A 27,905-nucleotide genomic window follows, 5' to 3' on the forward strand; every position below is an offset into this window, starting at 1 on the left:
TGGTGAGTGGTGGTGAGTGGTGGTGGTGAGTGGTGGTGGTGAGTGGTGGTGGTGGTGGTGAGTGGTGGTGAGTGGTGGTGAGTGGTGGTGGTGGTGAGTGGTGGTGGTGAGTGGTGGTGGTGAGTGGTGGTGGTGGTGGTGAGTGGTGGTGGTGGTGGTGGTGGTGGTGGTGGTGAGTGGTGGTGGTGGTGAGTGGTGGTGGTGGTGAGTGGTGGTGGTGGTGAGTGGTGGTGGTGAGTGGTGGTGGTGAGTGGTGGTGGTGAGTGGTAGTGGTGGTGGTGAGGAGTGGTGGTGAGGAGTGGTGGTGAGGAGTGGTGGTGAGGAGTGGTGGTGAGGAGTGGTGGTGGTGGTGAGTGGTGGTGGTGGTGAGTGGTGGTGAGTGGTGGTGGTGAGTGGTGGTGAGTGGTGGTGGTGGTGAGTGGTGGTGAGTGGTGGTGGTGAGTGGTGAGTGGTGGTGAGTGGTGAGTGGTGAGTGGTGGTGGTGGTGAGTGGTGGTGGTGGTGGTGGTGGTGAGCGGTGGTGGTGAGTGGTGGTGGTGAGTGGTGAGTGGTGATGAGCGGTGGTGAGTGGTGAGTGGTGATGAGCGGTGGTCGTGGTAACTCACCAGTTGCAGCCGCTGCACTTCCGACGTTCATCTCATTCTCGTCATCAAACTCGATGCGGACCCCTTTCCCGTTACCGGCGGAGACGCCACACCCACCGCTGCGACACAGAGAGATGGGCACCACCCCATAGACGTACGCCAGCATGATGGGTACTCCGATACCTGGAGACAGATACACACAATCAGAAAACCACACAACCCGCTGCTAATGGTGGATCTGAACGCCGTACTAAAGACGAACATCATACAACATTCCCCTGGGAATGACAGAGGATATTGAAGATGGCTTGTCTTGTTGTACAGAGACCCGTTAACATTTTAACTCAACTAACCTCTAGATATGATAAGAGCACTAGGGCGAGGGACTTACCAACAGTAACTGCTGCCACCACGGGGGAGACAATGACTGATAAGGTCACGCCACCTGCTATCACCAAGTTCCTCTTGTGTTTGGAGATGTCCTTACCTTCATAGCGATTGTGAATCTGAGAGGAGAGGGAGGAGGGAGAGGAGAGGGAGGAGGAATAGGGAGGAGGAAGAGGAGACGAGTTGGAGGAAGAAGAGAAAGTAGAGAGGGGGGAAGTGGAGGAGAGGGAGGAGGAGAGGGATGAAGAGGAAGGAGATGGATGACGAGAAGAGGAGGAGAGGGAGGAGGTGGTGAGGGTAAAGGAGGAGAGAAGAAGAATTTAGAGGAGAGGAAGGAATTGGGGGAGGAGAGGGGAGGAAAGGGATAGAGGAGGAAGAAGGGGGGGGGGGGATACGTCAGTAACAGGGACGTCACAGACTTTAACACGGGGGGGATTACGGACTGCGGCAGCCCCCAGATAGATAAACCAAACCCATCCAAACCAACCCCTAAAGCCTCTAAGGATGACCCTGATCTTAATGATAAACTAAGTTCCTACTTCCAACTAGAGCTCAGCTCAAGTTACAGTGGATCGTTATTCTATGTAATCATGTGTTGCCAACATGTCATGCATCCATGTTTGCTGCAGGGTTCCGTTAGCTGGTAAATGCTGTTTTTAACAATAAATACAAAATGGTTGCCAGCCAAACTGTCAGATAAAAGACATCCAATGCAAAATAAGGCTTTTTATTCATTGTTAAAATAGCAGTGGACGATATTCTTCATAGGGTCAATCTGCAGGTGTGTGCTTCTATTTGTCCTCACGCAGAAGAGGGGAGGTCCTCAAAGGACTTCAGCTAAATGTACCCCTACTGACGGTGCTGATTATCCGTTTCCAGTGTGCCCTCCGAGAGGGGATTCTTCACCCTAACAGAGTAAAGACTGCCTCCAGATCACTCCTTCTTGAGGACAACGTAGCGTGGCTGGCGAGCATCAAGTTGCTCCAAGGAGTTGGGACATTTTTGACTTCCCAAGAGCAGCTGCTCACTTCGAGCAGACCAAGTTCCACCGCAAACGCAAGTAAATTAGAGGCAAATTGTGTTGGCAGTTCTGCTGCCTCCCTGGACAATCAACACGTGTCATGTATATAGTATTAACATTGAGTGGATTGATAGATTACTGTAAGTAATGTGCAGCTGTAGCATTTCAGTTGAACTTATTCAGTAGCACTTGGAAACGAAACATTGTTGCCAATTATTCACATCGGAGAGTTACAATGTTACAAATCACTAGGCAGCCCACTGCCTTACAGTAGGAAACAGCTGTTAATCACTAGGCAGCCCACTGCCTTACAGTAGGAAACAGCTGTTATCGATCACTAGGCAGCCCACTGCCTTACAGTAGGAAACAGTTGTTAAATCACTAGGCAGCCCACTGCCTTACAGTAGGAAACAGTTGTTAAATCACTAGGCAGCCCACTGCCTTACAGTAGGAAACAGCTGTTATCGATCACTAGGCAGCCCACTGCCTTACAGTAGGAAACAGCTGTTATCGATCACTAGGCAGCCCACTGCCTTACAGTAGGAAACAGCTGTTATCGATCACTAGGCAGCCCACTGCCTTACAGTAGGAAACAGCTGTTATCGATCACTAGGCAGCCCACTGCCTTACAGTAGGAAACAGCTGTTATCAATCACTAGGCAGCCCACTGCCTTACAGTAGGAAACAGTTGTTAAATCACTAGGCAGCCCACTGCCTTACAGTAGGAAACAGCTGTTAATCACTAGGCAGCCCACTGCCTTACAGTAGGAAACAGCTGTTAAATCACTAGGCAGCCCACTGCCTTACAGTAGGAAACAGCTGTTATCGATCACTAGGCAGCCCACTGCCTTACAGTAGGAAACAGTTGTTAAATCACTAGGCAGCCCACTGCCTTACAGTAGGAAACAGCTGTTATCGATCACTAGGCAGCCCACTGCCTTACAGTAGGAAACAGCTGTTATCGATCACTAGGCAGCCCACTGCCTTACAGTAGGAAACAGCTGTTATCGATCACTAGGCAGCCCACTGCCTTACAGTAGGAAACAGCTGTTATCGATCACTAGGCAGCCCACTGCCTTACAGTAGGAAACAGCTGTTATCGATCACTAGGCAGCCCACTGCCTTACAGTAGGAAACAGCTGTTATCAATCACTAGGCAGCCCACTGCCTTACAGTAGGAAACAGTTGTTAAATCACTAGGCAGCCCACTGCCTTACAGTAGGAAACAGCTGTTAATCACTAGGCAGCCCACTGCCTTACAGTAGGAAACAGCTGTTAATCACTAGGCAGCCCACTGCCTTACAGTAGGAAACAGCTGTTAAATCACTAGGCACTAGGTGGTGAAGGTAGGAAACAACATCTCCACTTCGATGATCCTCAACACTGGGGCCCCACAAGGGTGCGTGCTCAGCCCCTTCCTGTACTCCCTGTTCACCCATGACTGCGTGGCCATGCACGCCTCCAACTCAATCATCAAGTTTGCAGACGACACAACAGTAGTGGGCTTGATTACCAACAACGTTAAGAAAGCCTACAGGGAAGAGGTGAGGGCACTCGGAGTGTGGTGTCAGGAAAACAACCTCTCACCCAACGTCAACAAAAGAAAGGAGACGATTGTGGACTTCAGGAAACAGCAGAGGGAGCACGCCCCCTATCCATATCGACGGGACAGCAGTGGAGAAGGTGGAAAGTTTGACAGTTCCTCGGCGTACACATCACGGACAAACTGAAATGGTCCACCCACACAGACAGTGTGGTGAAGAAGGCGCAGCAGCACCTCTTCAACCACAGGAGGCTGAAGAAATGTGGCGTGTCATCTAAAACCCTCACAAACTTTAACAGATGCACAATTGAGAGCATCCTGTCGGGTTGTATCACCGCCTGGTACGGCAACTGCACCGCCCACAACCGCAGGGTTCTCCAGAGGGTGGTGCAGTCTGCACAACGCATCACCGGGGGCAAACTACTTGCCCTCCAGGACACCTACAGCACATGATGTCACAGGAAGGCCAAAAAGATAATCAAGGACAACAACCACCAGTGAACACTGCCTGTTCACCCCGCTATCATCCAGAAGGCGAGGTCAGTGCAGGTGCATCAAAGCAGGGACCGAGAGACTGAAAAATAGCTTCTATCTCAAGGCCATCAGACTGTTAAACAGCCGTCACTAACACAGAGAGGCTGCTGTCTACATACAGACTTGAAATCATTGGCCACTTTAATAAATGGATCACGAGTCACTTCAATAATGTTTACATACACTTTAGCCAAATATATTTCAACTCAGTTTTTCACAATTCCTGATATTTATTCCTAGTAAAAATTCCCTGTCTTAGATCAGTTAGGATCACCACTTTATTTTAAGAATGTGAAATGTCAGAATAATAGTAGAGAGAATGATTTATTTCAGCTTTCATTTCTTTCATCACATTCCCAGTGGGTCAGAAGTTTACAAAACACTCAATTAGTATTTGGTAGCCTTTAAATTGTTTAACTTGGGTCAAACTTTTCAGGTAGCCTTCCCTACACCTCCCTGTTTCCCTCTGTTTTCAATGTGCTACTACACCTCCCTGTTTTCAATGTGCTACTACACCTTCCTGTTTCCCTCTGTTTTCAATGTGCTACTACACCTCCCTGTCTCCTTCTGTTTTCAATGTGCTACTACACCTCCCTGTCTCCCTCTGTTTTCAATGTGCTACTACACCTCCCTGTCTCCTTCTGTTTTCAATGTGCTACTACACCTCCCTGTTTTCAATGTGCTACTATACCTCCCTGTTTTCAATGTGCTACTACACCTCCCTGTTTTCAATGTGCTACTACACCTCCCTGTTTTCAATGTGCTACTACACCTCCCTGTTTCCCTCTGTTTTCAATGTGCTACTACACCTCCCTGTCTCCTTCTGTTTTCAATGTGCTACTACACCTCCCTGTCTCCCTCTGTTTTCAATGTGCTACTACACCTCCCTGTTTTCAATGTGCTACTACACCTCCCTGTCTCCTTCTGTTTTCAATGTGCTACTACACCTCCCTGTTTTCAATGTGCTACTACACCTCCCTGTTTTCAATGTGCTACTACACCTCCCTGTTTTCAATGTGCTACTACACCTCCCTGTTTTCAATGTGCTACTACACCTCCCTGTTTTCAATGTGCTACTACACCTCCCTGTTTCCCTCTGTTTTCAATGTGCTACTACACCTCCCTGTCTCCTTCTGTTTTCAATGTGCTACTACACCTCTCTCTTTTCAATGTGCTACTACACCTCTCTCTTTTCAATGTGCTACTACACCTCTCTCTTTTCAATGTGCTACTACACCTCTCTCTTTTCAATGTGCTACTACACCTCTCTCTTTTCAATGTGCTACTACACCTCTCTCTTTTCAATGTGCTACTACACCTCTCTCTTTTCAATGTGCTACTACACCTCTCTCTTTTCAATGTGCTACTACACCTCTCCCTTTTCAATGTGCTACTACACCTCTCCCTTTTCAATGTGCTACTACACCTCTCTCTAGTCAATGTGCTACTACACCTCCCTGCTTTCAATGTGCTACTACACCTCCCTGCTTTCAATGTGCTACTACACCTCCCTGCTTTCAATGTGCTACTACACCTCCCTGCTTTCAATGTGCTACTACACCTCCCTGCTTTCAATGTGCTACTACACCTCCCTGCTTTCAATGTGCTACTACACCTCCCTGCTTTCAATGTGCTACTACACCTCCCTGCTTTCAATGTGCTACTACACCTCCCTGCTTTCAATGTGCTACTACACCTCCCTGCTTTCAATGTGCTACTACACCTCCCTGCTTTCAATGTGCTACTACACCTCCCTGCTTTCAATGTGCTACTACACCTCCCTGCTTTCAATGTGCTACTACACCTCCCTGCTTTCAATGTGCTACTACACCTCCCTGCTTTCAATGTGCTACCACACCTCCCTGCTTTCAATGTGCTACCACACCTCCCTGCTTTCAATGTGCTACTACACCTCCCTGTTTTCAATGTGCTACTACACCTCCCTGTTTTCAATGTGCTACTACACCTCCCTGTTTTCAATGTGCTACTACACCTCCCTGTTTTCAATGTGCTACTACACCTCCCTGTTTTCAATGTGCTACTACACCTCCCTGTTTTCAATGTGCTACTACACCTCCCTGTTTTTAATGTGCTACTACACCTCCCTGTTTTCAATGTGCTACTACATCTCCCTGTTTTCAATGTGCTACTACACCTCCCTGTCTCCTTCTGTTTTCAATGTGCTACTACACCTCCCTGTCTCCTTCTGTTTTCAATGTGCTACTACACCACCCTGTTTCCCTCTGTTTTTCAATGTGCTACTACGCCTCCATGTTTCCCTCAGTTTTCAATGTGCTACTACACCTCCATGTTTCCCTCTGTTTTCAATGTGCTACTACACCTCCCTCTTTTCAATGTGCTACTACACCTCTCTCTTTTCAATGTGCTACTACACCTCTCTCTTTTCAATGTGCTACTACACCTCTCTCTTTTCAATGTGCTACTACACCTCTCTCTTTTCAATGTGCTACTACACCTCTCTCTTTTCAATGTGCTACTACACCTCTCTCTTTTCAATGTGCTACTACACCTCTCTCTTTTCAATGTGCTACTACACCTCTCTCTTTTCAATGTGCTACTACACCTCTCTCTTTTCAATGTGCTACTACACCTCTCTCTTTTCAATGTGCTACTACACCTCTCTCTTTTCAATGTGCTACTACACCTCTCTCTTTTCAATGTGCTACTACACCTCTCTCTTTTCAATGTGCTACTACACCTCTCTCTTTTCAATGTGCTACTACACCTCTCTCTTTTCAATGTGCTACTACACCTCTCTCTTTTCAATGTGCTACTACACCTCTCTCTTTTCAATGTGCTACTACACCTCTCTCTTTTCAATGTGCTACTACACCTCTCTCTTTTCAATGTGCTACTACACCTCTCTCTTTTCAATGTGCTACTACACCTCTCTCTTTTCAATGTGCTACTACACCTCTCTCTTTTCAATGTGCTACTACACCTCTCTCTTTTCAATGTGCTACTACACCTCTCTCTTTTCAATGTGCTACTACACCTCTCTCTTTTCAATGTGCTACTACACCTCCCTGTCTCCTTCGGTTTTCAATGTGCTACTACACCACCCTGTTTCCCTCTGTTTTTCAATGTGCTACTACGCCTCCATGTTTCCCTCAGTTTTCAATGTGCTACTACACCATGTTTCCCTCAGTTTTCAATGTGCTACTACACCTCCCTGTTTTCAATGTGCTACTACACCTCCCTGTTTCCCTCAGTTTTCAATGTGCTACTACACCTTCCTGTCTCCCTCTGTTTTCAATGTGCTACTACACCTCCCTCTTTTCAATGTGCTACTACACCTTCCTGTCTCCCTCTGTTTTCAATGTGCTACTACACCTCCCTCTTTTCAATGTGCTACTACACCTCCCTGTTTTCAATGTGCTACTACACCTCCCTCTTTTCAATGTGCTACTACACCTCCCTCTTTTCAATGTGCTACTACACCTCCCTCTTTTCAATGTGCTACTACACCTCCCTCTTTTCAATGTGCTACTACACCTCCCTCTTTTCAATGTGCTACCACACCTCCCCGTTTTCAATGTGCTACTACACCTCCCTGTTTTCAATGTGCTACTACACCTCCCTGTTTTCAATGTGCTACTACACCTCCCTGTTTTCAATGTGCTACTACACCTCCCTGTTTTCAATGTGCTACTACACCTCCCTGTTTTCAATGTGCTACTACACCTCCCTGTTTTCAATGTGCTACTACACCTCCCTGTTTTCAATGTGCTACTACACCTCCCTGTCTCCTTCTGGTTTCAATGTGCTACTACACCTCCCTGTCTCCTTCTGTTTTCAATGTGCTACTACACCACCCTGTTTCCCTCTGTTTTTCAATGTGCTACTACACCTCCATGTTTCCCTCAGTTTTCAATGTGCTACTACACCTCCCTGCTTTCAATGTGCTACTACACCTCCCTGCTTTCAATGTGCTACTACACCTCCCTGCTTTCAATGTGCTACTACACCTCCCTGCTTTCAATGTGCTACTACACCTCCCTGCTTTCAATGAGCTACTACACCTCCCTGCTTTCAATGTGCTACTACACCTCCCTGCTTTCAATGTGCTACTACACCTCTCTCTTTTCAATGTGCTACTACACCTCCCTGCTTTCAATGTGCTACTACACCTCCCTGCTTTCAATGTGCTACTACACCTCCCTGCTTTCAATGTGCTACTACACCTCCCTGCTTTCAATGTGCTACTACACCTCCCTGCTTTCAATGTGCTACTACACCTCCCTGCTTTCAATGTGCTACTACACCTCCCTGCTTTCAATGTGCTACTACACCTCCCTGCTTTCAATGTGCTACTACACCTCCCTGCTTTCAATGTGCTACTACACCTCCCTGCTTTCAATGTGCTACTACACCTCCCTGCTTTCAATGTGCTACTACACCTCCCTGCTTTCAATGTGCTACTACACCTCCCTGCTTTCAATGTGCTACTACACCTCCCTGCTTTCAATGTGCTACTACACCTCCCTGCTTTCAATGTGCTACTACACCTCCCTGCTTTCAATGTGCTACTACACCTCCCTGCTTTCAATGTGCTACTACACCTCCCTGCTTTCAATGTGCTACTACACCTCCCTGCTTTCAATGTGCTACTACACCTCCCTGCTTTCAATGTGCTACTACACCTCCCTGTTTTCAATGTGCTACTACACCTCCCTGTTTTCAATGTGCTACTACACCTCCCTGTTTTCAATGTGCTACTACACCTCCCTGTTTTCAATGTGCTACTACACCTCCCTGTCTCCTTCTGTTTTCAATGTGCTACTACACCTCCCTGTTTTCAATGTGCTACTACACCTCCCTGTTTTCAATGTGCTACTACACCTCCCTGTTTTCAATGTGCTACTACACCTCCCTGTTTTCAATGTGCTACTACACCTCCCTGTTTTCAATGTGCTACTACACCTCCCTGTTTTCAATGTGCTACTACACCTCCCTGTTTTCAATGTGCTACTACACCTCCCTGTTTTCAATGTGCTACTACACCTCCCTGTTTTCAATGTGCTACTACACCTCCCTGTTTTCAATGTGCTACTACACCTCCCTGTTTTCAATGTGCTACTACACCTCCCTGTCTCCTTCTGTTTTCAATGTGCTACTACACCTCCCTGTTTTCAATGTGCTACTACACCTCCCTGTTTTCAATGTGCTACTACACCTCCCTGTCTCCTTCTGGTTTCAATGTGCTACTACACCTCCCTGTCTCCTTCTGTTTTCAATGTGCTACTACACCACCCTGTTTCCCTCTGTTTTTCAATGTGCTACTACACCTCCATGTTTCCCTCAGTTTTCAATGTGCTACTACACCTCCCTGCTTTCAATGTGCTACTACACCTCCCTGCTTTCAATGTGCTACTACACCTCCCTGCTTTCAATGTGCTACTACACCTCCCTGCTTTCAATGTGCTACTACACCTCCCTGCTTTCAATGTGCTACTACACCTCCCTGCTTTCAATGTGCTACTACACCTCTCTCTTTTCAATGTGCTACTACACCTCCCTGCTTTCAATGTGCTACTACACCTCCCTGCTTTCAATGTGCTACTACACCTCCCTGCTTTCAATGTGCTACTACACCTCCCTGCTTTCAATGTGCTACTACACCTCCCTGCTTTCAATGTGCTACTACACCTCCCTGCTTTCAATGTGCTACTACACCTCCCTGCTTTCAATGTGCTACTACACCTCCCTGCTTTCAATGTGCTACTACACCTCCCTGCTTTCAATGTGCTACTACACCTCCCTGCTTTCAATGTGCTACTACACCTCCCTGCTTTCAATGTGCTACTACACCTCCCTGCTTTCAATGTGCTACTACACCTCCCTGCTTTCAATGTGCTACTACACCTCCCTGCTTTCAATGTGCTACTACACCTCCCTGTTTTCAATGTGCTACTACACCTCCCTGTTTTCAATGTGCTACTACACCTCCCTGTTTTCAATGTGCTACTACACCTCCCTGTTTTCAATGTGCTACTACACCTCCCTGTTTTCAATGTGCTACTACACCTCCCTGTTTTCAATGTGCTACTACACCTCCCTGTTTTCAATGTGCTACTACACCTCCCTGTTTTCAATGTGCTACTACACCTCCCTGTTTTCAATGTGCTACTACACCTCCCTGTCTCCTTCTGTTTTCAATGTGCTACTACACCTCCCTGTCTCCTTCTGTTTTCAATGTGCTACTACACCTCCCTGTCTCCTTCTGTTTTCAATGTGCTACTACACCTCCCTGTTTTCAATGTGCTACTACACCTCCCTGTTTTCAATGTGCTACTACACCTCCCTGTTTTCAATGTGCTACTACACCTCCCTGTTTTCAATGTGCTACTACACCTCCCTGTTTTCAATGTGCTACTACACCTCCCTGTCTCCTTCTGTTTTCAATGTGCTACTACACCTCCCTGTCTCCTTCTGTTTTCAATGTGCTACTACCTCTCCATGTTTCCCTCAGTTTTCAATGTGCTACTACACCTCCCTGTTTTCAATGTGCTACTACACCTCCCTCTTTTCAATGTGCTACTACACCTCCCTCTTTTCAATGTGCTACTACACCTCCCTGCTTTCAATGTGCTACTACACCTCCCTGCTTTCAATGTGCTACTACACCTCCCTGCTTTCAATGTGCTACTACACCTCCCTGCTTTCAATGTGCTACTACACCTCCCTGCTTTCAATGTGCTACTACACCTCCCTGCTTTCAATGTGCTACTACACCTCCCTGCTTTCAATGTGCTACTACACCTCCCTGCTTTCAATGTGCTACTACACCTCCCTGCTTTCAATGTGCTACTACACCTCCCTGCTTTCAATGTGCTACTACACCTCCCTGTTTTCAATGTGCTACTACACCTCCCTGTTTTCAATGTGCTACTACACCTCCCTGTTTTCAATGTGCTACTACACCTCCCTGTCTCCTTCTGTTTTCAATGTGCTACTACACCTCCCTGTTTTCAATGTGCTACTACACCTCCCTGTTTTCAATGTGCTACTACACCTCCCTGTTTTCAATGTGCTACTACACCTCCCTGTTTTCAATGTGCTACTACACCTCCCTGTTTTCAATGTGCTACTACACCTCCCTGTTTTCAATGTGCTACTACACCTCCCTGTCTCCTTCTGTTTTCAATGTGCTACTACACCTCCCTGTCTCCTTCTGTTTTCAATGTGCTACTACCTCTCCATGTTTCCCTCAGTTTTCAATGTGCTACTACACCTCCCTGTTTTCAATGTGCTACTACACCTCCCTCTTTTCAATGTGCTACTACACCTCCCTCTTTTCAATGTGCTACTACACCTCCCTCTTTTCAATGTGCTACTACACCTCCCTCTTTTCAATGTGCTACTACACCTCCCTCTTTTCAATGTGCTACTACACCTCCCTCTTTTCAATGTGCTACTACACCTCCCTCTTTTCAATGTGCTACTACACCTCCCTCTTTTCAATGTGCTACTACACCTCCCTCTTTTCAATGTGCTACTACACCTCCCTCTTTTCAATGTGCTACTACACCTCCCTCTTTTCAATGTGCTACTACACCTCCCTCTTTTCAATGTGCTACTACACCTCCCTCTTTTCAACGTGCTACTACACCTCCCTCTTTTCAATGTGCTACTACATCTCCCTCTTTTCAATGTGCTACTATACCTCCCTGCTTTCAATGTGCTACTACCACTCTCTCTTTTCAATGTGCTACTACACCTCCCTGCTTTCAATGTGCTACTACACCTCCCTGCTTTCAATGTGCTACTACACCTCCCTGCTTTCAATGTGCTACTACACCTCCCTGCTTTCAATGTGCTACTACACCTCCCTGCTTTCAATGTGCTACTACACCTCCCTGCTTTCAATGTGCTACTACACCTCCCTGCTTTCAATGTGCTACTACACCTCCCTGCTTTCAATGTGCTACTACACCTCCCTGCTTTCAATGTGCTACTACACCTCCCTGCTTTCAATGTGCTACTACACCTCCCTGCTTTCAATGTGCTACTACACCTCCCTGCTTTCAATGTGCTACTACACCTCCCTGCTTTCAATGTGCTACTACACCTCCCTGCTTTCAATGTGCTACTACACCTCCCTGCTTTCAATGTGCTACTACACCTCCCTGCTTTCAATGTGCTACTACACCTCCCTGCTTTCAATGTGCTACTACACCTCCCTGCTTTCAATGTGCTACTACACCTCCCTGCTTTCAATGTGCTACTACACCTCCCTGTTTTCAATGTGCTACTACACCTCCCTGTTTTCAATGTGCTACTACACCTCCCTGTTTTCAATGTGCTACTACACCTCCCTGTTTTCAATGTGCTACTACACCTCCCTGTCTCCTTCTGTTTTCAATGTGCTACTACACCTCCCTGTTTTCAATGTGCTACTACACCTCCCTGTTTTCAATGTGCTACTACACCTCCCTGTTTTCAATGTGCTACTACACCTCCCTGTTTTCAATGTGCTACTACACCTCCCTGTTTTCAATGTGCTACTACACCTCCCTGTTTTCAATGTGCTACTACACCTCCCTGTTTTCAATGTGCTACTACACCTCCCTGTTTTCAATGTGCTACTACACCTCCCTGTTTTCAATGTGCTACTACACCTCCCTGTTTTCAATGTGCTACTACACCTCCCTGTTTTCAATGTGCTACTACACCTCCCTGTCTCCTTCTGTTTTCAATGTGCTACTACACCTCCCTGTTTTCAATGTGCTACTACACCTCCCTGTTTTCAATGTGCTACTACACCTCCCTGTCTCCTTCTGGTTTCAATGTGCTACTACACCTCCCTGTCTCCTTCTGTTTTCAATGTGCTACTACACCACCCTGTTTCCCTCTGTTTTTCAATGTGCTACTACACCTCCATGTTTCCCTCAGTTTTCAATGTGCTACTACACCTCCCTGCTTTCAATGTGCTACTACACCTCCCTGCTTTCAATGTGCTACTACACCTCCCTGCTTTCAATGTGCTACTACACCTCCCTGCTTTCAATGTGCTACTACACCTCCCTGCTTTCAATGTGCTACTACACCTCCCTGCTTTCAATGTGCTACTACACCTCTCTCTTTTCAATGTGCTACTACACCTCCCTGCTTTCAATGTGCTACTACACCTCCCTGCTTTCAATGTGCTACTACACCTCCCTGCTTTCAATGTGCTACTACACCTCCCTGCTTTCAATGTGCTACTACACCTCCCTGCTTTCAATGTGCTACTACACCTCCCTGCTTTCAATGTGCTACTACACCTCCCTGCTTTCAATGTGCTACTACACCTCCCTGCTTTCAATGTGCTACTACACCTCCCTGCTTTCAATGTGCTACTACACCTCCCTGCTTTCAATGTGCTACTACACCTCCCTGCTTTCAATGTGCTACTACACCTCCCTGCTTTCAATGTGCTACTACACCTCCCTGCTTTCAATGTGCTACTACACCTCCCTGCTTTCAATGTGCTACTACACCTCCCTGTTTTCAATGTGCTACTACACCTCCCTGTTTTCAATGTGCTACTACACCTCCCTGTTTTCAATGTGCTACTACACCTCCCTGTTTTCAATGTGCTACTACACCTCCCTGTTTTCAATGTGCTACTACACCTCCCTGTTTTCAATGTGCTACTACACCTCCCTGTTTTCAATGTGCTACTACACCTCCCTGTTTTCAATGTGCTACTACACCTCCCTGTTTTCAATGTGCTACTACACCTCCCTGTCTCCTTCTGTTTTCAATGTGCTACTACACCTCCCTGTCTCCTTCTGTTTTCAATGTGCTACTACACCTCCCTGTCTCCTTCTGTTTTCAATGTGCTACTACACCTCCCTGTTTTCAATGTGCTACTACACCTCCCTGTTTTCAATGTGCTACTACACCTCCCTGTTTTCAATGTGCTACTACACCTCCCTGTTTTCAATGTGCTACTACACCTCCCTGTTTTCAATGTGCTACTACACCTCCCTGTCTCCTTCTGTTTTCAATGTGCTACTACACCTCCCTGTCTCCTTCTGTTTTCAATGTGCTACTACCTCTCCATGTTTCCCTCAGTTTTCAATGTGCTACTACACCTCCCTGTTTTCAATGTGCTACTACACCTCCCTCTTTTCAATGTGCTACTACACCTCCCTCTTTTCAATGTGCTACTACACCTCCCTGCTTTCAATGTGCTACTACACCTCCCTGCTTTCAATGTGCTACTACACCTCCCTGCTTTCAATGTGCTACTACACCTCCCTGCTTTCAATGTGCTACTACACCTCCCTGCTTTCAATGTGCTACTACACCTCCCTGCTTTCAATGTGCTACTACACCTCCCTGCTTTCAATGTGCTACTACACCTCCCTGCTTTCAATGTGCTACTACACCTCCCTGTTTTCAATGTGCTACTACACCTCCCTGTTTTCAATGTGCTACTACACCTCCCTGTTTTCAATGTGCTACTACACCTCCCTGTCTCCTTCTGTTTTCAATGTGCTACTACACCTCCCTGTTTTCAATGTGCTACTACACCTCCCTGTTTTCAATGTGCTACTACACCTCCCTGTTTTCAATGTGCTACTACACCTCCCTGTTTTCAATGTGCTACTACACCTCCCTGTTTTCAATGTGCTACTACACCTCCCTGTTTTCAATGTGCTACTACACCTCCCTGTTTTCAATGTGCTACTACACCTCCCTGTCTCCTTCTGTTTTCAATGTGCTACTACACCTCCCTGTCTCCTTCTGTTTTCAATGTGCTACTACCTCTCCATGTTTCCCTCAGTTTTCAATGTGCTACTACACCTCCCTGTTTTCAATGTGCTACTACACCTCCCTGTTTTCAATGTGCTACTACACCTCCCTGTTTTCAATGTGCTACTACACCTCCCTCTTTTCAATGTGCTACTACACCTCCCTCTTTTCAATGTGCTACTACACCTCCCTCTTTTCAATGTGCTACTACACCTCCCTCTTTTCAATGTGCTACTACACCTCCCTCTTTTCAATGTGCTACTACACCTCCCTCTTTTCAATGTGCTACTACACCTCCCTCTTTTCAATGTGCTACTACACCTCCCTCTTTTCAATGTGCTACTACACCTCCCTCTTTTCAATGTGCTACTACACCTCCCTCTTTTCAATGTGCTACTACACCTCCCTCTTTTCAATGTGCTACTACACCTCCCTCTTTTCAATGTGCTACTACACCTCCCTCTTTTCAATGTGCTACTACACCTCCCTCTTTTCAATGTGCTACTACACCTCCCTCTTTTCAATGTGCTACTACACCTCCCTGTTTTCAATGTGCTACTACACCTCCCTGTTTTCAATGTGCTACTACACCTCCCTGTTTTCAATGTGCTACTACACCTCCCTGTTTTCAATGTGCTACTACACCTCCCTGTTTTCAATGTGCTACTACACCTCCCTGTCTCCTTCTGTTTTCAATGTGCTACTACACCTCCCTGTTTTCAATGTGCTACTACACCTCCCTGTTTTCAATGTGCTACTACACCTCCCTGTCTCCTTCTGGTTTCAATGTGCTACTACACCTCCCTGTCTCCTTCTGTTTTCAATGTGCTACTACACCACCCTGTTTCCCTCTGTTTTTCAATGTGCTACTACACCTCCATGTTTCCCTCAGTTTTCAATGTGCTACTACACCTCCCTGCTTTCAATGTGCTACTACACCTCCCTGCTTTCAATGTGCTACTACACCTCCCTGCTTTCAATGTGCTACTACACCTCCCTGCTTTCAATGTGCTACTACACCTCCCTGCTTTCAATGTGCTACTACACCTCTCTCTTTTCAATGTGCTACTACACCTCCCTGCTTTCAATGTGCTACTACACCTCCCTGCTTTCAATGTGCTACTACACCTCCCTGCTTTCAATGTGCTACTACACCTCCCTGCTTTCAATGTGCTACTACACCTCCCTGCTTTCAATGTGCTACTACACCTCCCTGCTTTCAATGTGCTACTACACCTCCCTGCTTTCAATGTGCTACTACACCTCCCTGCTTTCAATGTGCTACTACACCTCCCTGCTTTCAATGTGCTACTACACCTCCCTGCTTTCAATGTGCTACTACACCTCCCTGCTTTCAATGTGCTACTACACCTCCCTGCTTTCAATGTGCTACTACACCTCCCTGCTTTCAATGTGCTACTACACCTCCCTGTTTTCAATGTGCTACTACACCTCCCTGTTTTCAATGTGCTACTACACCTCCCTGTTTTCAATGTGCTACTACACCTCCCTGTTTTCAATGTGCTACTACACCTCCCTGTTTTCAATGTGCTACTACACCTCCCTGTTTTCAATGTGCTACTACACCTCCCTGTTTTCAATGTGCTACTACACCTCCCTGTTTTCAATGTGCTACTACACCTCCCTGTTTTCAATGTGCTACTACACCTCCCTGTCTCCTTCTGTTTTCAATGTGCTACTACACCTCCCTGTCTCCTTCTGTTTTCAATGTGCTACTACACCTCCCTGTCTCCTTCTGTTTTCAATGTGCTACTACACCTCCCTGTTTTCAATGTGCTACTACACCTCCCTGTTTTCAATGTGCTACTACACCTCCCTGTTTTCAATGTGCTACTACACCTCCCTGTTTTCAATGTGCTACTACACCTCCCTGTTTTCAATGTGCTACTACACCTCCCTGTTTTCAATGTGCTACTACACCTCCCTGTCTCCTTCTGTTTTCAATGTGCTACTACACCTCCCTGTCTCCTTCTGTTTTCAATGTGCTACTACCTCTCCATGTTTCCCTCAGTTTTCAATGTGCTACTACACCTCCCTGTTTTCAATGTGCTACTACACCTCCCTCTTTTCAATGTGCTACTACACCTCCCTCTTTTCAATGTGCTACTACACCTCCCTGCTTTCAATGTGCTACTACACCTCCCTGCTTTCAATGTGCTACTACACCTCCCTGCTTTCAATGTGCTACTACACCTCCCTGCTTTCAATGTGCTACTACACCTCCCTGCTTTCAATGTGCTACTACACCTCCCTGCTTTCAATGTGCTACTACACCTCCCTGCTTTCAATGTGCTACTACACCTCCCTGCTTTCAATGTGCTACTACACCTCCCTGCTTTCAATGTGCTACTACACCTCCCTGCTTTCAATGTGCTACTACACCTCCCTGTTTTCAATGTGCTACTACACCTCCCTGTTTTCAATGTGCTACTACACCTCCCTGTTTTCAATGTGCTACTACACCTCCCTGTCTCCTTCTGTTTTCAATGTGCTACTACACCTCCCTGTTTTCAATGTGCTACTACACCTCCCTGTTTTCAATGTGCTACTACACCTCCCTGTTTTCAATGTGCTACTACACCTCCCTGTTTTCAATGTGCTACTACACCTCCCTGTCTCCTTCTGTTTTCAATGTGCTACTACACCTCCCTGTCTCCTTCTGTTTTCAATGTGCTACTACCTCTCCATGTTTCCCTCAGTTTTCAATGTGCTACTACACCTCCCTGTTTTCAATGTGCTACTACACCTCCCTCTTTTCAATGTGCTACTACACCTCCCTCTTTTCAATGTGCTACTACACCTCCCTCTTTTCAATGTGCTACTACACCTCCCTCTTTTCAATGTGCTACTACACCTCCCTCTTTTCAATGTGCTACTACACCTCCCTCTTTTCAATGTGCTACTACACCTCCCTCTTTTCAATGTGCTACTACACCTCCCTCTTTTCAATGTGCTACTACACCTCCCTCTTTTCAATGTGCTACTACACCTCCCTCTTTTCAATGTGCTACTACACCTCCCTCTTTTCAATGTGCTACTACACCTCCCTCTTTTCAATGTGCTACTACACCTCCCTCTTTTCAATGTGCTACTACACCTCCCTCTTTTCAATGTGCTACTACACCTCCCTCTTTTCAATGTGCTACTACACCTCCCTCTTTTCAATGTGCTACTACACCTCCCTCTTTTCAATGTGCTACTACACCTCCCTCTTTTCAATGTGCTACTACACCTCCCTCTTTTCAATGTGCTACTACACCTCCCTCTTTTCAATGTGCTACTACACCTCTCTCTTTTCAATGTGCTACTACACCTCTCTTTTCAATGTGCTACTACACCTCTCTCTTTTCAATGTGCTACTACACCTCTCTCTTTTCAATGTGCTACTACACCTCTCTTTTCAATGTGCTACTACACCTCTCTCTTTTCAATGTGCTACTACACCTCTCTCTTTTCAATGTGCTACTACACCTCTCTCTTTTCAATGTGCTACTACAGCTCCCTGCTTTCAATGTGCTACTACAGCTCCCTGCTTTCAATGTGCTACTACACCTCTCTCTTTTCAATGTGCTACTACACCTCCCTGCTTTCAATGTGCTACTACACCTCCCTGCTTTCAATGTGCTACTACACCTCCCTGCTTTCAATGTGCTACTACACCTCCCTGCTTTCAATGTGCTACTACACCTCCCTGCTTTCAATGTGCTACTACACCTCCCTGCTTTCAATGTGCTACTACACCTCCCTGCTTTCAATGTGCTACTACACCTCCCTGCTTTCAATGTGCTACTACACCTCCCTGCTTTCAATGTGCTACTACACCTCCCTGCTTTCAATGTGCTACTACACCTCCCTGCTTTCAATGTGCTACTACACCTCCCTGCTTTCAATGTGCTACTACACCTCCCTGCTTTCAATGTGCTACTACACCTCCCTGCTTTCAATGTGCTACTACACCTCCCTGCTTTCAATGTGCTACTACACCTCCCTGCTTTCAATGTGCTACTACACCTCCCTGCTTTCAATGTGCTACTACACCTCCCTGCTTTCAATGTGCTACTACACCTCCCTGCTTTCAATGTGCTACTACACCTCTCTCTTTTCAATGTGCTACTACACCTCTCTCTTTTCAATGTGCTACTACAGCTCCCTGTTTTCAATGTGCTACTACACCTCCCTGTTTTCAATGTGCTACTACACCTCCCTGTTTTCAATGTGCTACTACACCTCCCTGTTTTCAATGTGCTACTACACCTCCCTGTTTTCAATGTGCTACTACACCTCCCTGTTTTCAATGTGCTACTACACCTCCCTGTTTTCAATGTGCTACTACACCTCCCTGTCTCCTTCTGTTTTCAATGTGCTACTACACCTCCCTGTCTCCTTCTGTTTTCAATGTGCTACTACACCTCCATGTTTCCCTCAGTTTTCAATGTGCTACTACACCTCCCTGCTTTCAATGTGCTACTACACCTCCCTCTTTTCAATGTGCTACTACACCTCCCTCTTTTCAATGTGCTACTACACCTCCCTCTTTTCAATGTGCTACTACACCTCCCTCTTTTCAATGTGCTACTACACCTCCCTCTTTTCAATGTGCTACTACACCTCCCTCTTTTCAATGTGCTACTACACCTCCCTCTTTTCAATGTGCTACTACACCTCCCTGTCTCCTTCTGTTTTCAATGTGCTACTACACCTCCATGTTTCCCTCAGTTTTCAATGTGCTACTACACCTCCCTGCTTTCAATGTGCTACTACACCTCCCTCTTTTCAATGTGCTACTACACCTCCCTCTTTTCAATGTGCTACTACACCTCCCTCTTTTCAATGTGCTACTACACCTCCCTCTTTTCAATGTGCTACTACACCTCCCTCTTTTCAATGTGCTACTACACCTCCCTCTTTTCAATGTGCTACTACACCTCCCTCTTTTCAATGTGCTACTACACCTCCCTCTTTTCAATGTGCTACTACACCTCCCTCTTTTCAATGTGCTACTACACCTCCCTCTTTTCAATGTGCTACTACACCTCCCTCTTTTCAATGTGCTACTACACCTCCCTCTTTTCAATGTGCTACTACACCTCCCTCTTTTCAATGTGCTACTACACCTCCCTCTTTTCAATGTGCTACTACACCTCCCTCTTTTCAATGTGCTACTACACCTCCCTCTTTTCAATGTGCTACTACACCTCTCTCTTTTCAATGTGCTACTACACCTCTCTCTTTTCAATGTGCTACTACACCTCTCTCTTTTCAATGTGCTACTACACCTCTCTCTTTTCAATGTGCTACTACACCTCTCTCTTTTCAATGTGCTACTACACCTCTCTCTTTTCAATGTGCTACTACACCTCCCTGCTTTCAATGTGCTACTACAGCTCTCTCTTTTCAATGTGCTACTACACCTCCCTGCTTTCAATGTGCTACTACACCTCCCTGCTTTCAATGTGCTACTACACCTCCCTGCTTTCAATGTGCTACTACACCTCCCTGCTTTCAATGTGCTACTACAGCTCTCTCTTTTCAATGTGCTACTACACCTCCCTGCTTTCAATGTGCTACTACACCTCCCTGCTTTCAATGTGCTACTACACCTCCCTGTCTCCTTCTGTTTTCAATGTGCTACTACACCTCCCTGTCTCCTTCTGTTTTCAATGTGCTACTACACCTCCATGTTTCCCTCAGTTTTCAATGTGCTACTACACCTCCCTGCTTTCAATGTGCTACTACACCTCCCTCTTTTCAATGTGCTACTACACCTCCCTCTTTTCAATGTGCTACTACACCTCCCTCTTTTCAATGTGCTACTACACCTCCCTCTTTTCAATGTGCTACTACACCTCCCTCTTTTCAATGTGCTACTACACCTCCCTCTTTTCAATGTGCTACTACACCTCCCTCTTTTCAATGTGCTACTACACCTCCCTCTTTTCAATGTGCTACTACACCTCCCTCTTTTCAATGTGCTACTACACCTCCCTCTTTTCAATGTGCTACTACACCTCCCTCTTTTCAATGTGCTACTACACCTCCCTCTTTTCAATGTGCTACTACACCTCTCTCTTTTCAATGTGCTACTACACCTCTCTCTTTTCAATGTGCTACTACACCTCTCTCTTTTCAATGTGCTACTACACCTCTCTCTTTTCAATGTGCTACTACACCTCTCTCTTTTCAATGTGCTACTACACCTCTCTCTTTTCAATGTGCTACTACACCTCCCTGCTTTCAATGTGCTACTACACCTCCCTGCTTTCAATGTGCTACTACACCTCCCTGCTTTCAATGTGCTACTACACCTCCCTGCTTTCAATGTGCTACTACACCTCCCTGCTTTCAATGTGCTACTACACCTCCCTGCTTTCAATGTGCTACTACACCTCCCTGCTTTCAATGTGCTACTACACCTCCCTGCTTTCAATGTGCTACTACACCTCCCTGCTTTCAATGTGCTACTACACCTCCCTGCTTTCAATGTGCTACTACACCTCCCTGCTTTCAATGTGCTACTACACCTCCCTGCTTTCAATGTGCTACTACACCTCCCTGCTTTCAATGTGCTACTACACCTCCCTGCTTTCAATGTGCTACTACACCTCCCTGTTTTCAATGTGCTACTACACCTCCCTGTTTTCAATGTGCTACTACACCTCCCTGTTTTCAATGTGCTACTACACCTCCCTGTTTTCAATGTGCTACTACACCTCCCTGTTTTCAATGTGCTACTACACCTCCCTGTTTTCAATGTGCTACTACACCTCCCTGTTTTCAATGTGCTACTACACCTCCCTGTTTTCAATGTGCTACTACACCTCCCTGTTTTCAATGTGCTACTACACCTCCCTGTCTCCTTCTGTTTTCAATGTGCTACTACACCTCCCTGTCTCCTTCTGTTTTCAATGTGCTACTACACCTCCCTGTCTCCTTCTGTTTTCAATGTGCTACTACACCTCCCTGTTTTCAATGTGCTACTACACCTCCCTGTTTTCAATGTGCTACTACACCTCCCTGTTTTCAATGTGCTACTACACCTCCCTGTTTTCAATGTGCTACTACACCTCCCTGTTTTCAATGTGCTACTACACCTCCCTGTCTCCTTCTGTTTTCAATGTGCTACTACACCTCCCTGTCTCCTTCTGTTTTCAATGTGCTACTACCTCTCCATGTTTCCCTCAGTTTTCAATGTGCTACTACACCTCCCTGTTTTCAATGTGCTACTACACCTCCCTCTTTTCAATGTGCTACTACACCTCCCTCTTTTCAATGTGCTACTACACCTCCCTGCTTTCAATGTGCTACTACACCTCCCTGCTTTCAATGTGCTACTACACCTCCCTGCTTTCAATGTGCTACTACACCTCCCTGCTTTCAATGTGCTACTACACCTCCCTGCTTTCAATGTGCTACTACACCTCCCTGCTTTCAATGTGCTACTACACCTCCCTGCTTTCAATGTGCTACTACACCTCCCTGCTTTCAATGTGCTACTACACCTCCCTGCTTTCAATGTGCTACTACACCTCCCTGTTTTCAATGTGCTACTACACCTCCCTGTTTTCAATGTGCTACTACACCTCCCTGTTTTCAATGTGCTACTACACCTCCCTGTTTTCAATGTGCTACTACACCTCCCTGTCTCCTTCTGTTTTCAATGTGCTACTACACCTCCCTGTTTTCAATGTGCTACTACACCTCCCTGTTTTCAATGTGCTACTACACCTCCCTGTTTTCAATGTGCTACTACACCTCCCTGTTTTCAATGTGCTACTACACCTCCCTGTTTTCAATGTGCTACTACACCTCCCTGTTTTCAATGTGCTACTACACCTCCCTGTCTCCTTCTGTTTTCAATGTGCTACTACACCTCCCTGTCTCCTTCTGTTTTCAATGTGCTACTACCTCTCCATGTTTCCCTCAGTTTTCAATGTGCTACTACACCTCCCTGTTTTCAATGTGCTACTACACCTCCCTCTTTTCAATGTGCTACTACACCTCCCTCTTTTCAATGTGCTACTACACCTCCCTCTTTTCAATGTGCTACTACACCTCCCTCTTTTCAATGTGCTACTACACCTCCCTCTTTTCAATGTGCTACTACACCTCCCTCTTTTCAATGTGCTACTACACCTCCCTCTTTTCAATGTGCTACTACACCTCCCTCTTTTCAATGTGCTACTACACCTCCCTCTTTTCAATGTGCTACTACACCTCCCTCTTTTCAATGTGCTACTACACCTCCCTCTTTTCAATGTGCTACTACACCTCCCTCTTTTCAATGTGCTACTACACCTCCCTCTTTTCAATGTGCTACTACACCTCCCTCTTTTCAATGTGCTACTACACCTCCCTCTTTTCAATGTGCTACTACACCTCCCTCTTTTCAATGTGCTACTACACCTCCCTCTTTTCAATGTGCTACTACACCTCTCTCTTTTCAATGTGCTACTACACCTCTCTTTTCAATGTGCTACTACACCTCTCTCTTTTCAATGTGCTACTACACCTCTCTCTTTTCAATGTGCTACTACACCTCTCTTTTCAATGTGCTACTACACCTCTCTTTTCAATGTGCTACTACACCTCTCTCTTTTCAATGTGCTACTACACCTCTCTCTTTTCAATGTGCTACTACAGCTCCCTGCTTTCAATGTGCTACTACACCTCTCTCTTTTCAATGTGCTACTACACCTCCCTGCTTTCAATGTGCTACTACACCTCCCTGCTTTCAATGTGCTACTACACCTCCCTGCTTTCAATGTGCTACTACACCTCCCTGCTTTCAATGTGCTACTACACCTCCCTGCTTTCAATGTGCTACTACACCTCCCTGCTTTCAATGTGCTACTACACCTCCCTGCTTTCAATGTGCTACTACACCTCCCTGCTTTCAATGTGCTACTACACCTCCCTGCTTTCAATGTGCTACTACACCTCCCTGCTTTCAATGTGCTACTACACCTCCCTGCTTTCAATGTGCTACTACACCTCCCTGCTTTCAATGTGCTACTACACCTCCCTGCTTTCAATGTGCTACTACACCTCCCTGCTTTCAATGTGCTACTACACCTCCCTGCTTTCAATGTGCTACTACACCTCCCTGCTTTCAATGTGCTACTACACCTCCCTGCTTTCAATGTGCTACTACACCTCCCTGCTTTCAATGTGCTACTACACCTCCCTGCTTTCAATGTGCTACTACACCTCTCTCTTTTCAATGTGCTACTACACCTCTCTCTTTTCAATGTGCTACTACAGCTCCCTGTTTTCAATGTGCTACTACACCTCCCTGTTTTCAATGTGCTACTACACCTCCCTGTTTTCAATGTGCTACTACACCTCCCTGTTTTCAATGTGCTACTACACCTCCCTGTTTTCAATGTGCTACTACACCTCCCTGTTTTCAATGTGCTACTACACCTCCCTGTTTTCAATGTGCTACTACACCTCCCTGTCTCCTTCTGTTTTCAATGTGCTACTACACCTCCCTGTCTCCTTCTGTTTTCAATGTGCTACTACACCTCCATGTTTCCCTCAGTTTTCAATGTGCTACTACACCTCCCTGCTTTCAATGTGCTACTACACCTCCCTCTTTTCAATGTGCTACTACACCTCCCTCTTTTCAATGTGCTACTACACCTCCCTCTTTTCAATGTGCTACTACACCTCCCTCTTTTCAATGTGCTACTACACCTCCCTCTTTTCAATGTGCTACTACACCTCCCTCTTTTCAATGTGCTACTACACCTCCCTCTTTTCAATGTGCTACTACACCTCCCTGTCTCCTTCTGTTTTCAATGTGCTACTACACCTCCATGTTTCCCTCAGTTTTCAATGTGCTACTACACCTCCCTGCTTTCAATGTGCTACTACACCTCCCTCTTTTCAATGTGCTACTACACCTCCCTCTTTTCAATGTGCTACTACACCTCCCTCTTTTCAATGTGCTACTACACCTCCCTCTTTTCAATGTGCTACTACACCTCCCTCTTTTCAATGTGCTACTACACCTCCCTCTTTTCAATGTGCTACTACACCTCCCTCTTTTCAATGTGCTACTACACCTCCCTCTTTTCAATGTGCTACTACACCTCCCTCTTTTCAATGTGCTACTACACCTCCCTCTTTTCAATGTGCTACTACACCTCCCTCTTTTCAATGTGCTACTACACCTCCCTCTTTTCAATGTGCTACTACACCTCCCTCTTTTCAATGTGCTACTACACCTCCCTCTTTTCAATGTGCTACTACACCTCCCTCTTTTCAATGTGCTACTACACCTCCCTCTTTTCAATGTGCTACTACACCTCCCTCTTTTCAATGTGCTACTACACCTCTCTCTTTTCAATGTGCTACTACACCTCTCTCTTTTCAATGTGCTACTACACCTCTCTCTTTTCAATGTGCTACTACACCTCTCTCTTTTCAATGTGCTACTACACCTCTCTCTTTTCAATGTGCTACTACACCTCTCTCTTTTCAATGTGCTACTACACCTCCCTGCTTTCAATGTGCTACTACAGCTCTCTCTTTTCAATGTGCTACTACACCTCCCTGCTTTCAATGTGCTACTACACCTCCCTGCTTTCAATGTGCTACTACACCTCCCTGCTTTCAATGTGCTACTACACCTCCCTGCTTTCAATGTGCTACTACAGCTCTCTCTTTTCAATGTGCTACTACACCTCCCTGCTTTCAATGTGCTACTACACCTCCCTGCTTTCAATGTGCTACTACACCTCCCTGTCTCCTTCTGTTTTCAATGTGCTACTACACCTCCCTGTCTCCTTCTGTTTTCAATGTGCTACTACACCTCCATGTTTCCCTCAGTTTTCAATGTGCTACTACACCTCCCTGCTTTCAATGTGCTACTACACCTCCCTCTTTTCAATGTGCTACTACACCTCCCTCTTTTCAATGTGCTACTACACCTCCCTCTTTTCAATGTGCTACTACACCTCCCTCTTTTCAATGTGCTACTACACCTCCCTCTTTTCAATGTGCTACTACACCTCCCTCTTTTCAATGTGCTACTACACCTCCCTCTTTTCAATGTGCTACTACACCTCCCTCTTTTCAATGTGCTACTACACCTCCCCCTTTTCAATGTGCTACTACACCTCCCTCTTTTCAATGTGCTACTACACCTCCCTCTTTTCAATGTGCTACTACACCTCTCTCTTTTCAATGTGCTACTACACCTCTCTCTTTTCAATGTGCTACTACACCTCTCTCTTTTCAATGTGCTACTACACCTCTCTCTTTTCAATGTGCTACTACACCTCTCTCTTTTCAATGTGCTACTACACCTCCCCGCTTTCAATGTGCTACTACACCTCCCCGCTTTCAATGTGCTACTACACCTCCCCGCTTTCAATGTGCTACTACACCTCCCCGCTTTCAATGTGCTACTACACCTCCCCGCTTTCAATGTGCTACTACACCTCCCCGCTTTCAATGTGCTACTACACCTCCCCGCTTTCAATGTGCTACTACACCTCCCCGCTTTCAATGTGCTACTACACCTCCCCGCTTTCAATGTGCTACTACACCTCCCCGCTTTCAATGTGCTACTACACCTCCCCGCTTTCAATGTGCTACTACACCTCCCCGCTTTCAATGTGCTACTACACCTCCCCGCTTTCAATGTGCTACTACACCTCCCCGCTTTCAATGTGCTACTACACCTCCCCGCTTTCAATGTGCTACTACACCTCCCCGCTTTCAATGTGCTACTACACCTCCCCGCTTTCAATGTGCTACTACACCTCCCCGCTTTCAATGTGCTACTACACCTCCCCGCTTTCAATGTGCTACTACACCTCCCCGCTTTCAATGTGCTACTACACCTCCCCGCTTTCAATGTGCTACTACACCTCCCCGCTTTCAATGTGCTACTACACCTCCCCGCTTTCAATGTGCTACTACACCTCCCCGCTTTCAATGTGCTACTACACCTCCCCGCTTTCAATGTGCTACTACACCTCCCCGTTTTCAATGTGCTACTACACCTCCCCGCTTTCAATGTGCTACTACACCTCCCCGCTTTCAATGTGCTACTACACCTCCCCGCTTTCAATGTGCTACTACACCTCCCCGTTTTCAATGTGCTACTACACCTCCCCGTTTTCAATGTGCTACTACACCTCCCCGTTTTCAATGTGCTACTACACCTCCCCGTTTTCAATGTGCTACTACACCTCCCCGTTTTCAATGTGCTACTACACCTCCCCGTTTTCAATGTGTTACTACACCTCCCCGTTTTCAATGTGCTACTACACCTCCCCGTTTTCAATGTGCTACTACACCTCCCCGTTTTCAATGTGCTACTACACCTCCCCGTTTTCAATGTGCTACTACACCTCCCCGCTTTCAATGTGCTACTACACCTCTCTCTTTTCAATGTGCTACTACACCTCTCTCTTTTCAATGTGCTACTACACCTCTCTCTTTTCAATGTGCTACTACAGCTCTCTTTTTTCAATGTGCTACTACAGCTCTCTCTTTTCAATGTGCTACTACAGCTCTCTCTTTTCAATGTGCTACTACACCTCCCTGCTTTCAATGTGCTACTACACCTCCCTGCTTTCAATGTGCTACTACACCTCCCTGCTTTCAATGTGCTACTACACCTCCCTGCTTTCAATGTGCTACTACACCTCCCTGCTTTCAATGTGCTACTACACCTCCCTGCTTTCAATGTGCTACTACACCTCCCTGCTTTCAATGTGCTACTACACCTCCCTGCTTTCAATGTGCTACTACACCTCCCTGCTTTCAATGTGCTACTACACCTCCCTGCTTTCAATGTGCTACTACACCTCCCTGCTTTCAATGTGCTACTACACCTCCCTGCTTTCAATGTGCTACTACACCTCCCTGCTTTCAATGTGCTACTACACCTCCCTGCTTTCAATGTGCTACTACACCTCCCTGCTTTCAATGTGCTACTACACCTCCCTGCTTTCAATGTGCTACTACACCTCCCTGCTTTCAATGTGCTACTACACCTCCCTGCTTTCAATGTGCTACTACACCTCCCTGCT

The 27,905-nt window shown here is 46.2% G+C and overlaps 1 protein-coding gene across 2 annotated transcripts in view; it reads right to left on the reverse strand.

The window, feature by feature from the left end:
* The window catches only part of rnf19a (ring finger protein 19A, RBR E3 ubiquitin protein ligase), an 81,182-nt gene that overhangs the window by 15,657 nt on the left and 37,620 nt on the right, over positions 1 to 27,905 (reverse strand). For both annotated transcript variants that reach the window (XR_011671606.1, XM_071373808.1), the window contains exons 6-7: positions 975 to 1,089; positions 605 to 766 (exon numbers count right to left, since the gene is read on the reverse strand). Coding sequence is in view for 1 of the 2 variants with exons in the window: in XM_071373808.1 (XP_071229909.1) it covers positions 605 to 766; positions 975 to 1,089 (277 nt within the window). In the remaining variant the exon portion in view is untranslated. The remainder of the gene's footprint in view (positions 1 to 604; positions 767 to 974; positions 1,090 to 27,905) is intronic.

This window comes from Salvelinus alpinus, chromosome 29, assembly GCF_045679555.1.
Source record: "Salvelinus alpinus chromosome 29, SLU_Salpinus.1, whole genome shotgun sequence".
Lineage (NCBI taxonomy): Eukaryota > Metazoa > Chordata > Actinopteri > Salmoniformes > Salmonidae > Salvelinus > Salvelinus alpinus.